The sequence below is a fragment of the Crocodylus siamensis genome, chromosome 11, assembly GCF_052110815.1.
Source record: "Crocodylus siamensis isolate JL-2025a chromosome 11, ASM5211081v1, whole genome shotgun sequence".
NCBI lineage: Eukaryota > Metazoa > Chordata > Crocodylia > Crocodylidae > Crocodylus > Crocodylus siamensis.
In genome coordinates this window covers 43,391,089-43,408,728 of record NC_143405.1, presented here as the reverse complement: position 1 = coordinate 43,408,728, position 17,640 = coordinate 43,391,089, and the positions used below count along the sequence as shown (strand labels likewise).

The 17,640-nt window shown below is 37.7% G+C and overlaps 1 protein-coding gene across 4 annotated transcripts in view; it reads right to left on the bottom strand.

The window, feature by feature from the left end:
- CACNA2D3 (calcium voltage-gated channel auxiliary subunit alpha2delta 3) overlaps window positions 1–17,640 on the bottom strand; it is an 891,165-nt gene that overhangs the window by 196,637 nt on the left and 676,888 nt on the right. For 3 of the 4 annotated variants that reach the window (XR_016438419.1, XM_090021142.1, XM_090021141.1), the window contains exon 14: window positions 15,635–15,652. The exons of the other annotated variant lie outside the window; for it this stretch is intronic. Coding sequence is in view for 2 of the 3 variants with exons in the window: in XM_090021142.1 (XP_089877268.1) it covers window positions 15,635–15,652 (18 nt within the window). In the remaining variant the exon portion in view is untranslated. The remainder of the gene's footprint in view (window positions 1–15,634; window positions 15,653–17,640) is intronic. 4 annotated transcript variants of the gene reach the window in all.

Below are 17,640 nucleotides of genomic sequence, written 5' to 3'. Positions count from 1 at the left end.
AAGCAGTAGGAGCTCTGTTCTACTTCATTCCCACTAACAGCTCTGCCATGTTTTCCTCTGCCTGTTTTCTCCCAGCAAAGAGCAAAAGGTCATGGGTGAAGACGCTTTATCTCAGGAACTCATCACCTAGTGCAGATTCATGGGGATGACAGTCAGCCAGGATCCCAGGAGCACCTCTGGTGCTTTAGCATCCAGCAAGTTTCAGGTTGTTGTGCTAGTCAGTGGCATCAAGAACCAGATGGTTCTGTGCATCAGGTTTCTTCAGTTAGGGAAGAGACCTATGGCCCATCAGAGAGAACCACACAATGCTTTATCATTCTGGAAAAGAGAGTAGCATTACTAAGGGAATTTTGTCTTCACACCTTCTGGCCTTTGTCACACGACACATGATGCAGGGGGTATGATGAACTTCAAGTTCATAGGTCAGACGTGTACTGCTATGTTACTTTGCAACCCTTGAGGGTCTCCATCATCAGAATATGAAGGAGAAATCAGTCAAGAAGTGAGAGTTTTGCTTAAAGCAGCATTTTACCTGTTAATTTGCATTCCATTTAATGGTTAGTGAGGCTATCACAGCTGGAAAGAGTATTTAATATTTAGATACAAAAAAGATCAAGTATAGGAAAGATTTGCACCAGGTTATATGTAAATTTTTCCAAAAAGAGGGAGAAAACAACCTTACCCCCCAGAAGCGGCACTTGGATGAGCTGTAGGTACAGTTGCTATTGCAAATTGCAATGAACTAGCTATGCTACTCCCTTCTACTGCTGCCGCCCCTATACTGGGATACATCCTTTCCCATACAACTTCAATATTTGTTCATATTTTGTGGCATCTTGGCAATTTTTGTTTCCCAAACCAAACCTTCCTGGATACAATCCTTCCTTTATCAGGTCAGTAATGGCTATTGCATGCTCAGATCCGCAAAACAGAAATGTCATAGTCTTTGACTGCTGCTGATCTGATCATTTTAATAAACAGAATATTGAGAACCTTAACATTTAACTTTTGATAGTTTCCAAATTATTCTCTGGTTTCATTCTTCCAAGCAGATGTGTACCATGGGATGCAGCACCATCCCCTGGGTGAGAAAAAGATTTTTCCAGCCATCGGATTTAGGGAATGAGAAGGCCTACAGTTGATGGGAGACATACAAGAACATTAAGTAGAACCAACTCATGCTCTTAGTTTTTTACAAGAAGAGGTGCTTCCTAGCACCTAATGTAAACTTTGCCTTATTTAGCAGTAAATAATCTACTTAGATATACAAAAAGGGGCAAAGGTAATAAACAGAGTCAAGTATGATTGGACCAGACTAAAAACTCTCTTTGGCCAGTGTAGTATGATCAAGCATGCTGATATGATGCAGCCAATAGGCCTAGAATACATGTAAATCAAAAAGTGAAAAGGCATTCCATTGATTATGGGGGGTGACATCTTGGAGAAACAAAGATTTTGTATGATTGCCCAGGGTTATTTAACTCTGACAGCATGTGTTTGTCAGGTATCAGTGTGACATTATTAATCTATACATCCAATTCAGATTCAAAGGATATCTGGAAACAATTTATTTCCTGGAATGGCAAGTTAGAAATTGCTAGTGATATCTGTTGAAATTATGCCATCCTTAAAATAGAGGAAACCAGACCAGACTTTGGCTGAAAGCTTTGAAGAAAGAGTCACCAACACCCAGAATATACTCTGGAGCATGAGCACAACAATGCTGTGTAACAGTGATATCTATCAATAAAAACTGAGGAGGACATGGGGGGAAGGGGGAGCTAGTTGCTCTAACCTCATATTTGGGGTAGAAATGTGGGCTTATGGTCCATGTTTTGCATATCATTCGAGGTGGGTAGATGGTTTCAAATGGGCTGTTGGCCATTTTCATGATAATGGAATTAGCAAAAGATTGGCTGAATGGAGTGATTGAACACAACCACCACCTTATTCTTGATCAATTATTTTGTGCTGAATGTCATTTGTTTATTAAAGCTGTAGTCCTTCCGTCATAAATTGAATTAACCTTTGAGGAATTTTCATGAGTGATTCCCTGGGCAATGATGTTTTGGTGGAAATACTTTGAAATAGTAGAATGATAGCCACTGGGTATTTCCATCAGCACCCACTGTGAGATATTTAACACTAGAGTATGTCAGCAAACTACAAAGGAAGCAATGCACTAGGAATTTTACACTGATATTTGTTAAGTTTTTGAATCCGTTATGCTATATGAAATAGAGTTGTATGATGATGGCTGAAAATCTTCCAACTGTTTGAACAAAACTGGTGTGCTCTGAGAAGTAAAAATGGAGAAGGTTTTTGCTGAAGAATACTATAACTAAAATTCAGCTGATATTAATAAGACTGGAATCAACATACATCACTGATATCTATAGATCAGGTTATGATTTATGTCTTGTATCCCCAGTATACACTTAATTAGATATAACTGTTTAAAATGTGTTCTTTTGTGCAAATGTAGGAATTTAGATAATACAAGCCCTTAAATAAGCCAAAATGTATTTATATCCTCTATTGTGTGATACTATTTATTTAAAAACTCAAAGACTACAGTGCAATTACTAAGACCTACCAATTATTCAAATACTGAAAATCCATTCTTTCCGGGAGAAGATGTAGACAAGGGAAGATTGATGACTTCCAAATCCATCAAAATAGCATCAAGGGCTGCATCTACATGAGCGTGGTCATTTGAGTCCCTGGGGACAACTAGCAGTGGCACACCTGTGCCATGTGCTCGCTGGTGCGTGGCAGATTATACTGGATGGGGTAGGACAGGCTGGGTCCAGCACTGGGCTGGCCCCAGCAGCCTTGCCTGGGGTCCTGCGAGCCTCCTGGGGATGCAGCAGCAATGATCCTGCCGCTCGGAGCCTGGCCAGCAACCAGAACACGGCTCGGGCTAGCCCAGCTTCGTTTTTTTGCACAAGTTTTTTTAACCGCTGGATATCGAGGGGTCAACCCCCCCTGCAAACTGCTCTCTTGCATTATGGGGACCACCTGAATGTGCAGCATGTCGCACCGCAGATTTGTCTGTGGCACCAAATGCCACACATCCATACTCATCTGGACCAAGCCAAAATGTCATCGGTTTATAAACAAACTATTATGCATAAATACTTCCATTGCAAAACTGTACACAAAGAACACAAAGAAACAGAGGTAAGCATTCTTTTTTTTTTACCATCAAATGTGCAGATAAATGTTTCTATGTAGATTATAAATGACAGCTTAGTCATATGTACATGACAGAAAAGAAAAAAAAAAAACTTACTGCAAATGCTTTTGACAATCATATGGAATGGCATTCGTCTACTAATGTAGTGCAACAGTCTTATCATTTTCAGTCATATATATTGGAGGCTCCTTGGGAATGACTATAATCCAAAACAGCATGATTTTAATCTGCTGCTGTGAATATGTTCTGACCTCAATTTAATTATCAATTTTGTCTTCTCATTTTTGGTTGTCAGTATCATTCAGTAGGAATATATACTAGCTGGTGCTACACAGGTGTTCTATTAAGTAATATAGTAATTTCTTATACATTGTGAAAAGTGATAATTTAATGCTTTTGTATAGATGTGGTAAATACTGCTTGAAACATGCTTTTTGGCCCAAGAACCAGTAAGGTACACATATTCAACAAGACACAAGAAGTATCCCTGAAAAAATGTATGCAGCACCATTTCCTTCACTGCATTCATGGTTAGGATCTTTTAAAAAATGTGTAAAATAACACAGATCGACCAACTTTGTTTACAAATAAAGAATAGACTTACCAAAACTTTGAGACCCTGGCCCCCCACCCCAGATTAACAAGCATGACTATAAAATATCATCTTTTTAGCTTTAATTTTCTTTCCAATTTCCCTCTCCAGATAGACCACTATGTCTTCTTGATCTCCCTGTTCTATCATGCTACTGTTTTTTCAGAGCTGAATAAGAAACTTCAGCGTTTTGAAACTTCAGAATCATCACATTAGATTAGAGAATCCAGCTTTCATCTACTACCCTGTTCAAATTTGCTGATGACACTAAGATGTGGGGGGATGTGGGCACGCTAGATGGAAGCAACAGACTACAATCGGACCTGGACAGGTTACAACGGTGGGCAGATGAGAACAGGATGGGATTCAACACAGACAAGTGCAAGGTGATGCACCTGGGGAGGAACAACCGGTTCCTACAGGTTGGGGAACTCCCCTCTTATCAGCACGGAGGCGGAAAAGGATCTTAGAGTCATCATTGACTCCAAGATGAACATGGGCCGGCAGTGTGGGGAGGCAGTCAGGAAGGCCAACCGTACCTTGTCATGCATCCACAGACGCATCTCGAGCAGGTCCAAGGAGGTGATCCTCCCCCTCTATGCGGCACTGGTCAGGCCACAGCTGGAGTATTGCGTCCAGTTCTGGGCGCCACACTTCAGGAGGGATGTGGGCAGCATGGAGAGGGTCCAGAGGAGGGCCACTCGCATGATCGGGGGGCAGCAGGGGAGGTCCTACGAGGAGAGGCTATGGGACCTGAACCTGTTCAGTCTCCAAAAGAGAAGGCTGAGGGGGGATCTAGTGGCCTGTTATAAACTACTCAGGGGGGGCCAGCAGGCATTGGGGGAGTCCCTGTTCCCCCGAGCACCGCCCAGAGTGACCAGGAATAACGGTCACAAGCTGGCAGAGGGTAGATTTAGGCTGAATATCAGGAGGCGCTACTTCATGGTCAGGGCAGCTAGGATCTGGAACCAACTTCCAAGAGAAGTGGTGCAGGCTCCTACCCTGGGGGGGTTTAAGAGGAGGTTAGATGAACACCTTGCTGGGGTCGTTTGACCCCAGTACTCCTTCCTGCCATGGCAGAGGGTCGGACTAGATGATCTACTCAGGTCCCTTCCAACCCTAGAAACTATGAAACTTAAATCCTTGTTTCCTTCATAAGGCCTGAGGCCCTCCATGCCTGGAGCACCAGCCACATCAGTTAACATGCATAGGCTCTAACTGACATTAAAGCATTGCTGCATTTTTACTTACTTCATTTAGTTGCGTTTTGTGTGTATTTATAATACAAGAAAAAAAAACTGTTCAAGAAAGAGAAAAATACAAACGCCACTGGCAAGCTCAAAGAGTTGGGGGTATGGGCATACATGAATTGGGGAAAGAACATGTGCTTTGAAGTGTTTACAAAAAATATTTTAAAACACAGTATATTTTTGGCTATACATTTAAGTAATAAAAAAGCTGAAACCAAATGCTTTTAAAAGACATCTGAGGCCCAGCAAACCACCTGAGTGGACATTAGGCGGTTTACAGTATTAGTAAAAGCAATAGAAATGGGTTCAGGAAGTCATTTTTCATCCATTCATGTAACCACTAAAGTCAATTTAATAATTTAAATTCAGTGTCAAGGAGTTTGTTTGCCAACTTTTACTGTTGTTCCTTGAGCCTGGAATTTCCAAAGCAGTCTCAGGGACCCAAGCAGTAGCCGTGTTGGTCTGAGCACAAAAGGGAGGCAAAGTCTTTGAGTAGAGGTGATCTCTTTTATTAGACAAACTACACAGTTGCAAAAAACAATTTTTTGCAACTACTTGGTTGGTTTAATAAACAATATCAACTCTAGTCAAAGACTTTTCCTGCCAAAGGACCCTCAGGAATTTTGTCATCAAAATCCTAATGAATTCTACTGGGAGTTGTGCACTTAAGTTCCTTAGGCCTCTTTGCAAATCCCTCCCTCATTTTAGTGAATAATTGCAGTAGTTAGCTGATCAAGCATTCGCTGAATAATATTTGATTGGTTCTAGTAGCTAATAACAGCATTTATGCAACAATTTTAAGCAAAAGTATGATTGTTTTGACTTCATAAGTCTCTTCCATTTCCAAAGGATTAATTCACTAGCTCTTGAGATGGAAATTAAGTCCATCCCTTTTTCTTGTTGCAATATTAGTGAAAACAGAAGGAAACAAGAACATATAAAAATGGAAATTCAGGAATTATGTCTTAGGCAGAAATTTTTAAGTCAGAGACTTTGGTTAGCAATGGATACAATTAATTACTGGCAAAATAATCAATGCAATACCAGGTGACATGGAGGCATGCTATTCACATTTTACAGACAAATAATGAAAAGAAGTTATCAAGGCTGCCTATACATAAGCAGGGAAGCTGCTGTGACATGCTGTAATTCCAGTGCATTGAAACAGACTTGATTAATTGAGACTGCTAGAGAGTGTGGCAATTACCATGCTCCAGGAGCCTCCCACATCTTGTGTCTCAGAGTCCCTGCACTTCAAAATGGTGATGGGGGCACTGTTACGTAAAGCTTGTCAAATGGGGATGTGCTTTAGATAAAGTGCTTTATCTAAAGCTTGCCACCATTTTGAAGTGCAGAGATGGTGATACACGAGATGCTCCAGGCACTTTAATTAGAGCGGCTCTTGGAGCTGCTCTAATTAACGTGCTTCCCCCCCCCACACACATTCCCAGAGCACATGTATAGAGGTTCAAAGACATTCTATGCTGCCTTTACTTAAGGTATTAGAGGTGTCTTAATCACTTCCTTGACAGAGAACAAGCTCCTACATAAAGAAGATACAGCCAGGCCTGTAATATTTAGGCCGTGGATCCTGTGACAGGAAGGGACATTACCCTCATGTAGACTCTGACTTCAGAGGATCTCTCTGCATGTGTGGTAGGCCATTTGTGTGCTACACAATAAAAGGATTATACAATATTGCTACACAATAGAAGGAGTTCTGCAGATGGCTATACAAGGAGCTTTTCCCTTTTAAATTCTTCTTGTAATTCAGGATATTTCCTCACCAAGGAAGAGCAGGATGCTTCAGAATAAAAGAAATTCCTTTCTAAAAGGATAAAAGGGACCAAAACTGAACATTAATATTAAAAAAGTTCCTAACTGAACAGTGAATATTAAGAAAATACCACTGTAGGAATGAACATCTATTATCTTTCACTTTATTCCAAAATTAGAATTTGATCTGAGGGACATGTTGACTAATAAAGTGATTTCTCCTTTATCATTATGAACCCAGTTTAAAAAAATAGCACATCTCAATATTTCATTTGGGTGTACACATGTGTATTTTGAAACAGAATATTGGAACATGTATTATAATTGGAACTCCATTAAGATACAGCATTCAAAAATATGTGTATTGGTCAGAAAACTGAAATGTTTTGTTCAGCACCCATGAAAAGTAAGAAGGAGAAAGAGGATGGCCTCATAAAACATATCAGACAGTATTTCTAGGAACAATGCAAGCTTTACAATCTTACTATCCAGGCTTGTGACTATACTAAAAGAAATCATAGGTGCATTCATTTTGGTTAAGGAAAGTAATATCTTCACCTTATCTGCTTTTTTCAGTAATAAATCATAAAGATGCCTAAGTTAAGTGTCAATATACAAAAGAGAGAATGAACAATGAACAAGAGAGAATGAATTTCCAACCTTCCATCCATCTTTTATTTTAAAGCAAGGGAGGCAAGTTGGAAAGACTTAGCCCCACTTATTCTCAGAGAATACAGACCAAGAGTCAATGTCCAAATAATCCATTCCCTGGGAATTCATTTTTACAGGCTTGAGTATAAAATAGATAAAATAGTATAAACAGTCAGTTTGTGCTTTCTCTTTAAGTCTATCTGTCCCTAAATATCTCAAACTCTATCCTACTAGTCAGGATGAGAATCTGACTGCCTATTCCCTCAGGCAAGGATGTGAGTCAAAGGATGTGTCTGGGAGTCCCCACAGACATAAATGACCTGTCCTCTTTCACAGTGGTTTGGCTCTGACTAAGATCTTTCCTAGTAATGTATAAACAAGCCTCAAATGCAGTAGACTGAACACCATCCTCCCTCCTTGTGTTATCAGCACAATATATCCTGGCGCTCATGGCCAACTACATGTCCTTAAATTCAGAAACCTGTGGAAACAAGATTTTTTTCCTGTCTTCAAGTCTCTGGTGTGAAAACACAGGTTAGGAGGATTAGTGCTAACTTGAGTGAGCATCTGGTTCCCCTCTGTTGTTCCTTGTAGAGCTGGAGTCAGAAACTGAGGCACAAATTCTTGTTTTAGTATAAGGCTAAGGACTTCATAGCAAGCACTGACCCAGAGTTTTACAAATAAGAAACTCCTCCTGGGGTTTTCTTGATTAATTACACAACAGCAACACAATGAACCTGAATTTAGATATTTTCCAAAACCTTAGCCTTTACCTAGGATGTCCCTTAGGTCCATGTGTTCTCTTCTCCACAAAGCCATTCCAACCTCCATTATATCACAGTTGAGGTCAAGAAGCAACATCTCATCAGCCAAACTTCAGCAACTTTAAGCTGGCTTTAATGTTTGCCAACAAAGTTGATCAAGAGACGTCTTGACATTTACAGCAAATAATTGTATGGCATTCTTACATGCAACTACTTGAGAGTGGTGCGTAGATAAGCCTTCTTATAAAAATCCTGTCAGAATAGTCATTTGGGATTTGGTACTGTAATATATTAAATAAGAAGGAACTTTAAATTTATCTATGCAAAGCTGGTCCTATAATGTAAACAGATGACTGGGAGACTAGATCTAGATTTGACTTTAAATAGTGATGGGTAAATCTCAAAACACCTGTTCACTCCAAGCTTTCATATGCTTATCTTAAACCTCTGAAGTCTGGAACTGGAGCTGGAAATTTCACCGGACCTACAGAATTTCTTGGTTTGGGCTAGGTTAGATATATTAACTTAGCTCAGGGTGTTTCAACTTCTTATTGAAATTAAGAATTACACAACTTTATTTTCAGTTTCTTTGAAGTCTGGGCTGATGTTTTGTAAAAGTTGTAATTCACAGGTTTGCTATGCCTTCTTCTAATACAGACAAGCAAATAGCTGGCTGTTTTATAATCGATAAATTATTCTTTTGGTCCTGCAATTAAAGGGCTAGTTTTCATGAGATTTAGAAAACAGAATTAAAAAAAAAAAAGTAAAGAAATCTAATTCTCTCTCATGTGGACGCTAAGGGTTTTAAAATTATCACTTTCTTTTTTTCTAACTCCTAGAAATTTAAGAATGAGACAGTCAGGGAATGTGGTTTCCCTCAGAAAGCTATTTTATTCAAGAAGTGTACTGATTTTTTAATGCAGGAAACTGCATAAGACCCTTGAAGTTATGACCCTAAGTAGTATGTCATAATATACTTAGCAAATAATAATGAAAACCACAAAAATGATGTAGTAGGGATAGGAAAAATGCATTCTTTGGCTAAGAAATTACTGAATGTTTAGAACCAAGAAATGCAATCTGCGGAGAAAAAATTCCCTGGCTTATACCCTCAAATAAATCACTGGCCCGTGCTGCCTAGCAATAGCATGAGTATTATAGCTGGGAAATAAACCCCCTTAGAGAAATTTCATTCATAGTTTTAACGGCTGCACTTTTCCCTCTTTGTCATGTCTGTATCTCACTCGACCCTCTATCACCAGTTCCTGAAAAATCCCATAAAAACATTCCCCTAGGTTTTGTATATATTTTCTATATAGGTTTCAACTCTTCCACTTTTCCCTTTTTTATTCTTCTGACAAAAAAATACCCCCCTAACATACACAAACCAGTAATGTTTAATCTCACTCAAGATACCAACATCTATTTGCTGGAACAAAAATGCAGAAGATTATGCACAGAAAAGAATGATCAAACTGTTAGGTGTCTTCAGTACAATAAAAAAGAGCTTAGAAATGACTCCCAAAAGCACTTTCCATAGGAATGAATATATAACCAAGGCTAGTGTTTTAGTTTAGAATTCTAAACTAAAGCTACCACTGTCTGAATTTGTTTTTGTCAAAACCATGCTATTCTCATTTACATGTCTTGTGTAAGAGTTATAATAAATCTGCAGGCAGCCAGCTTCAAGTGGAAGGGTATGTGTCTGTCTTTTGATATGCAAGAATTATTAAGGACAATAAGAGAGTCCAGATATTTTTTCATATAGCTTTTTGATTGTCGAAATGAATAGAAATGCTGCTTCAATTTTAACATCTGTTACAATGAGGTATTTTTTTTTATTTCACAAGACATGTTTGTTTTCTAATTGTTATTGATGATTAAAAGAAGAGAAAGTAAACAATATACAAATAATTTGAATCAAAGCAAACTTTGAAGGCATAATTCAGAGGGTTTTTTATAAAAATAAAGTATAATTAAGCCTCAAAGAGAACTCATTTGAGAACTTAATGCTCTTTGCTTAGTATTTTTCAGAGTTTACAGACTGCTTCTCAAAAACACGAGTTGCATCTGTTTTAACAAAAAAATTTCACCCATTTTTTAAGTTCATTTTTACAAGCATTCATGTACGAAGTTATTAGATTTGAAATACCAAAATACCTGCTTTCTGCTAAAATAAGTTACAAAATGCATATAGAAAGCACAAAGCCACAAAGAACACAGTTCAGAAGTTAACTTGTATAATGCTTTTGTTATTCAGCCCCCTTTTCCTACTTTTCAGAGCTTTTTAGAAGATAAGAGAATTTTGTTTCTCTCAATAATTGCCATCATCTTAGAGATGTTCTAAGATTATCATTAGACCACATACATCTTGCAGGGGTTCTTTTTATACTGGATTATTCCTCAGAGCATGACATTCAATCTGTGTCTGAGAAAACAACAGGATATATTTACTGTGCAAGAAAACTAATGTAGAGATCATGAATCAGTTGATGTAGCGTTCTAATGTGAAGCCCTACAGGGTAAATAGACAATGTAAACGCAGTCATATGTACGGGCTTCTGATGGGGATATAGGCTGTAGGGATGGGCAAGGAAGAAAACTGGGTTATACATGCAAAATGAGCCAAGGGAATGTGGTTTGTGGATATGAAAGAAATGGGATTTGAGTTAAGGGAGAAGCAGAAGAAAGGGAGAAGCAGAAGAAAGAGAAGCCTTGTGAAGGAAGCACAGACAAAGGAGTGAGGAACGCTGTCCTGTGCTGCGGAGCTTGCAATGGCCTGGAGCTGCAGTGGCACAGTAGCCCAATAAACTCTGTTGTGATATTCCTACAGCAGTTCTCCCCTGATGCTCTGATACAGAAGTAGACAGATCCCTTTACTTCTCCAACTTATCTTCGCTATTTTCCACATTTCCCCTGCCTCCTCTCTATTGCCCACTTTACTGCAAGCCCCAGATCATCCTGTGGCCTATCCTGCCTCCCTACTTTTCTGTGCTGGGTAGAGTCAATGAGACAAGCTGGCAGCATCAGAAAAATAAATAACAATTTTGTTGCCTGTTTTTATTGCACCATATGGAAAATAATCATAACAAGGACTAGCTCTTTTTGTATTTAAATATATAGCCAAGCTGGAATGTTGCAGGACTATGTGTGTGCATGTAAAGCCTGTAGGGACCTTATTTCTTTAGGGAAAAGAATCATGGAGTGTCAATTTATAAAAGGGCTCCTTTTTCAAAAGTTTATATAGTCATATTTGTGAATCTCTAAGACACAGATACTGAAAATAAAAATTGGCTGCTGAGGAGTCTGTTGAAAATATGGAAACTAAATTCAGTACAAGTGTGAAATACAAGGACTGAAGTGCAAATTTCAATGCAACTTCCATTACAGAGGCAATAGGGTGGTTTGATTATAGATGAGATTTTAAAAATAGAAAAAATATTAGCCTCCATGAAGAATGAGAAACACAGGAAAGTAAAGGAATAATAAAACAGGGTCAAATGTAAATATTTACTACATGATTATTTTGTACTTCATTTGATTAAATTTAGCTTCTTATATCATTTTAATAAAAATGCTAAGATTACTAGTCTTGCATTTCAGTGAAAATAGCTGCTTTGCAAATTTTCAATTTTCTATTCCCAGTGACGGTTAATTCAACACTTCAAAGTATAAAAAAGGTAAATGAGGCGAGGAATGATAAATGATGCTCCCAAATTGCTGAAATATGATGGCATCAAGAGAAAAAGAGGGTGAAACTCTACTTACACAAGTTAAAGGATAACAGAGGAAGAAAGAAGAAAGCTGTCAGGAACTTTTGGGAAACAAACATCACCAAAGACATTTTTTACTTGCAGGAGACATGATTCCTTTCATTTGAAAACCATTTTAAAAGTCCCAGAAGATTTTTTTTAAAGCATACATATACTTAAAACAGCTATCTACCTCCATTTCCATATCTAATTTATATACTTCTGTGTCTTTATGCAAGTTCAGTAGAACAAAATATCACAGGAGGAGTAGGACAAGAGATCTTGAACCCTGCTGTGTTTGTTCGAGAATGCAAGTAAAGCTATTCTTTACAGGACTGAAAACACCCTTCTGGGCTATTAGAGAGGAATAGCTTTTCCTAGTCAGTGAAGCCCAGAGTATGTCAATTGTCATTCAAATTGATGCAAAGATATGGCCCACTTTACCTATAATTTTGAAAGCCATAATGGAAAAATGTGGAAATTTGGTAAAATAAATCATGTGATTTTCACAACGTTGTGGGGTGGTCACTTAACATGCTGCACAATAGTAATGTGGACTACACATTGAAATCATGTATTATATTTCTAGCACCAGAAATGAATGAATAGGTTTAGAGGAAAAATCCTCTCTCTCTTACACAGGAATCACAATTAAAAATACCTGCAGCCTATATGTCTATGACTGCATTTGTGGTAGTTTCCATTTTATATATAAGGAATAATCCATGCAAACACCTTGGTAAAAACAAATACCATGGTACAGTAACTATCCAATTCATGCTGCACTCATTTAATGGCACCAGAATTCCAATTTCAAAACAGATCTTCAAGTGAATAATCCAGCAATTTAAACATCAACTTTTGATTCAGATTGAATTGCTACAAACTACATTTTAAGAAGATTCACAAAGAGCAGCTAATGGCTACAGAAGAGTTACTGAATGTTTAAAAGACTGTCTCCAAAACTATTGCACACAAGTAACTCACACGCATTTTATAATGATGACAAAGGGACAAAAGATATATAATGGATATAAAATAGTAAAGGTAAACTTGGATGGTACATTTTTTATTTCAGATCATTCAAAGATAAAGTGAACATGTTTGGAGACATGACTGTTTGAAATGTTTGTAGAGAAAACACTTTTGGATGATACACAGACTCCAACAAAAACACAGTACAAGTCAAAATACCATATGGCAAAACATGTATGCTAGTGACTAAGTCATTCATAAAGACATTCATCAGCCCTGTGCTGCTTCCCCTCACCTTGCAAACAGCAAGGGATTCCCTGATTTGGAAGTTGCTCACCATGGCCTGGTTTGCTGGAAAAATGTCTGGACATTAAACATTTTCCTGTGTCACAGGTAATGGGAAAAAGCCCCCTAATTAGTCACCCACAAAGTCCTATTTATGTCTGAAATTTTACATCATGACTCATGTTAACCAACAAGCAACTTTTCATTGCTTGATACAGAACTGTGGCAAACAGTTGGTCAGAGTCATAAACACTTAAGGGCCAGCCTAGTAGCTGTAAGGCATACCTTGACTCCAGATGCAACACTCAGTCGATCTTGTACTTGTGCAACAGTAAATGAGGAAAAGGGCACCAGAGGAATACTGGTATGATACCAAGAATCTACTGAGGATTACTTAGTAGGAGAACAGACAAAAGAGACTCAGGGGGGATTATCAAAGATACATTTGGGGAAAAAAAAAAAAAAAAATTCAGGTGGCTTTCGGGAGCAGAGAAAGCATTGCTGGCATGGGCAGGAGAGAGAGGGTATTACTAGGAAGCACTGAATGAGGCAGTGTATTAGGGAACTGGAAAGGACTGCCACAAGTAAAACCACCAAATGAGAAACAAGAAGGTCCTCTACCCTTTCTACAGATATCAAGAGTAGAATTTTCTTACCTGGTAGGAGATCTATGAAAATCCTGTGTGAACTATTTGTACCCATCTTCTTTGCCCCCTCGTGCTCCTCCACTATTTTTCCCTCCACCCCATTTCCTCCCTAAAGCAGGATGTAGACTAGCAAATACCAAACAAAAAATGCACGTGGCTTGAGTTTTGTAATAGCTTGCTTAAGGGGTGTAACATATTGAAAACCGGCTTTTGTGGCCTTTCATGTAAGCCCAGCATAGTTTCTGCTGACCTAGAACTTGAATAATTATCCTGGAACACTGCTTGATACCTCAGCATTGTGGTACATCAGAGCATATGACACAACATCAAATGACATGATCTGCCAAACATTTTAAAACACTGAGGGGGTTAAGGCACTTACAAACCACCCTCATGTAACCTCTTTCTTTGCTTAGATTGTTAGAGAAGCATTTGGCATGAACTCTTAGACAAAAGGGTAATGATGAAAAGGTTATACTCTAGTTGAAGTTAGCCAGTCTTTAATTCCTCCCACTTACACAGGAAGCTGTAAACAAAGTGTTTTTAAACCAGCCATTTCCAAAAAAGACCCTGTTTTCACCAGATGTCATACTGGGTGCACTCTGCATCAGAACAAAAAAAAAAAAAAAAAAACAACTTATGGACTATGGGCACAGACCAGTGTCATATGGAAATACATTATGTGGGCACTAGAAATGGGATGTTTTGCAGGCCACAGGGAAGGAAATCAAAAGGAAATGGTCACATGTTCAGGCTTCCTGCCTTTTTCTTAAGTGTTTGAAATATATCCAACAACTATTGAAAGGTTTGGGGGGCCTTAGGGTGTCCATTCATTCTGAACAGGCTGTTTGTTAAAGGATACTATACTTTAGTTCTCATACAGAGAACCAAAATAATGAGTCGTGAGTGTCTACTCATGACTTTACCTATTGGAAGCATGACTTTAGCATAACTTTACCTACTGAAAGTGCTTTTCCTTAGAACAATTAGAATAAACTAGAAAAATAGAGAGTACTGTGATTTTCAGGTTTTCCCATTAAACTCTTTGAACATAGAAGAGCATGCCCTAAACCACAAAACAGTATCCTATGTATGGAAATAATTATATTTGCTTGAAGTTTTGATTATATTTGTGAAATATACAAGAATGATGCAACAAGCATCAAGTGATGTGTTGTGCACACCACAATCATATTGTGATATCATGATATGCAATGGTGACTCTGGTATCATACCATACCAATGCAGAAGCTGTACAAGGACAAGAACATACTGCACAAAACCTTCTTGAACACTTACATGTTAGATATATCAAGAGGCTTTTTCATAGATAATACAATGGGGACCAGTGATAGGGTATAGCTATGCCACGGGTTCCTCTGCTTCTATATTAGAGAATGCAAGGATCCATGGATGGTTCACCTGGGTAATCATGTCAATTTGTAGCTTACTTATTAGTTTTGAATTGCTGACAAAATTGCTCCCCTACTGTTTTCAAGTGACAGGTCACTACTTGTCAATTTTGTTCAAATAGCTGTCACATTGTTCTTGAATCACAGCTCTAAGCAGATGGCTCAGCAGCTCACAACGTAGATATCAGCTTTTTCTTTCTGCTCCATTCCTCTGGAACTCTGATGGTGAACCATTGCACTGATCACCACTGTACCATATTCACAACACTGTGGAAACATGAAGAGTGGGTGACTGCTTTGAATGATTAAGATTTGAGTGAAAATAGTTTACCTTTTGAGCCTGAGGGAGCTGGAAAACAACAAAACAGAACAAGCAATCATTATATGTTAAATTAATTTGAAATGTGAAAGCTAGTTTAGCTGTTGTATCAATAATAAAATTACAAACTTAATAAAAAGAAAGCAAAGAACAAAATAAAGGAACTGTTGGAACTAAATTTACAATGCCAATTGATTTCACTTACAGGATAAATATGGGGCAACATGAACTTAGGGTTTCTGGTTTGACAGCTTCTTTGCTAGGTATCACAAAAGCACCATGCAATTTGTTAAAATACCACAATGCTAGCATAGGGACTGCGTTCCCAACAAACGTGGTATCACACTTGAACTGTGATGTTCCATCTTCCTGTACACAAATATAATTCAGCACGGGAAAGTTGAAGTTTTAAATTCAAATTCTTGATTTTAAAGTCTCAATAGCTTTGTGAATCTGGAGCAGCACATTTAAAACTATGTGGAAGATTTCAATTTCAATGAGACAAATAATGGGAAGAAACAAACAACAGGAAGGTGCTGTAAAATGATAAACAGTGTTTATGAAAACATTTTACCATTATATATAATATGATGTATTCATGGAGATATAAACACCTATATACTAAACACACAAGGGTGATGTATACTTCATATGTGTCCAACTACATACATACAATTATACTGTGTGTGTGTTCACGTGTGTATACCTATATCATACAGTTGTAACTTTGTAAACTGAAGCCATATTTACAATGTAATGAAAAGCGTTAGAGTTAAATACTGAATTACATACAATACTTGGCACATTAATCGGGCTAAATATGTAACCTCTGACACTAAAAAGAACCATCAAACACAACCCTTACTCCACACATTTTTGTTCAACAGCAATCAGCACTGCATTGTACAGGGAAAATTATAAAATGTAAAGTTAAAAAAAGAAAACAGTAATAATAACAACGTGAAAAAGCCAACTGTCCTATAATATTAAATCTCCTATAAACACAATATAAGAAATTATCATATTAAAAGATGATTTATATGTGGGGGAGGGGGTTGAGAAACTGTTTGTTTTGAATAACTTCTATAAATATGATATGCAAGAGTTGCTATGGGAATTACAGAAGCTTAATGAACTGTGAAGTAAACACCAGAGTTAAATCTTGAATCAAGTACCAAAGCACAAGTTAGAGCTGCTTCAAGCTTTTCTGCACATTTATCTATTTATTACTCACTTTATCTATTTATTAACCACTTTAACTCTTATAAGTGTATATTCAGATTTTTTATAAGTTTTTTTGACATAGTCCATGTACACTGTCTCCTTTCACAGAAGAGTAGAGGAGGGTGCAGCATGAACACTTGAATTGCCTTTTATGGTTCTGCCTGAAATTCTCTCTCTAAACTCCTCCTTATTTAAAAGTTATGGAAACAACAAATTTGATACAACTAACATAATTAAGAGCATTATTGGCAGCTCACACTATAATGATAGATATACAAAACAATGCCCAGAACTAGTACCCCAGAGCAGAAACTTTCAGAACTCTAACATTTGTCTGAATCACTGGACATTGCCACGTTGAATGTTTTTATGATCAGTCGGTTTGCATGTAGTGGCCTCTAGGACAGTATTTAAAAGGAGAGACAATACATAACAGGTGAATATATACAATACCACAGACAGCATTTTCATTTCAGGAGTGCTGACTTCTGGATTTTATGCAAACTAAATAACAAAATCAAGAACTAAAACAAAATAATATCTCCTAACTAATATCCAAAGTCACAAAAAACAGATCCAGATAGCAAGCATGTAAAACAGCTCTGCTGTTTTCAGACAGTTTACACTATTAAATAAAATATAATAATTTCCTTTACAGTGTCTCAGGTATTTTATTAACTATTTTTGGAACTGCTCTTTCGAGATTTGTGTTTTTCCTCCCAAGAAATTTACTTAAGTGAAAGTTACGTTCAAATAGAGCAGAGGGAGGGTTTCCTAATGATAGTCACTTTACA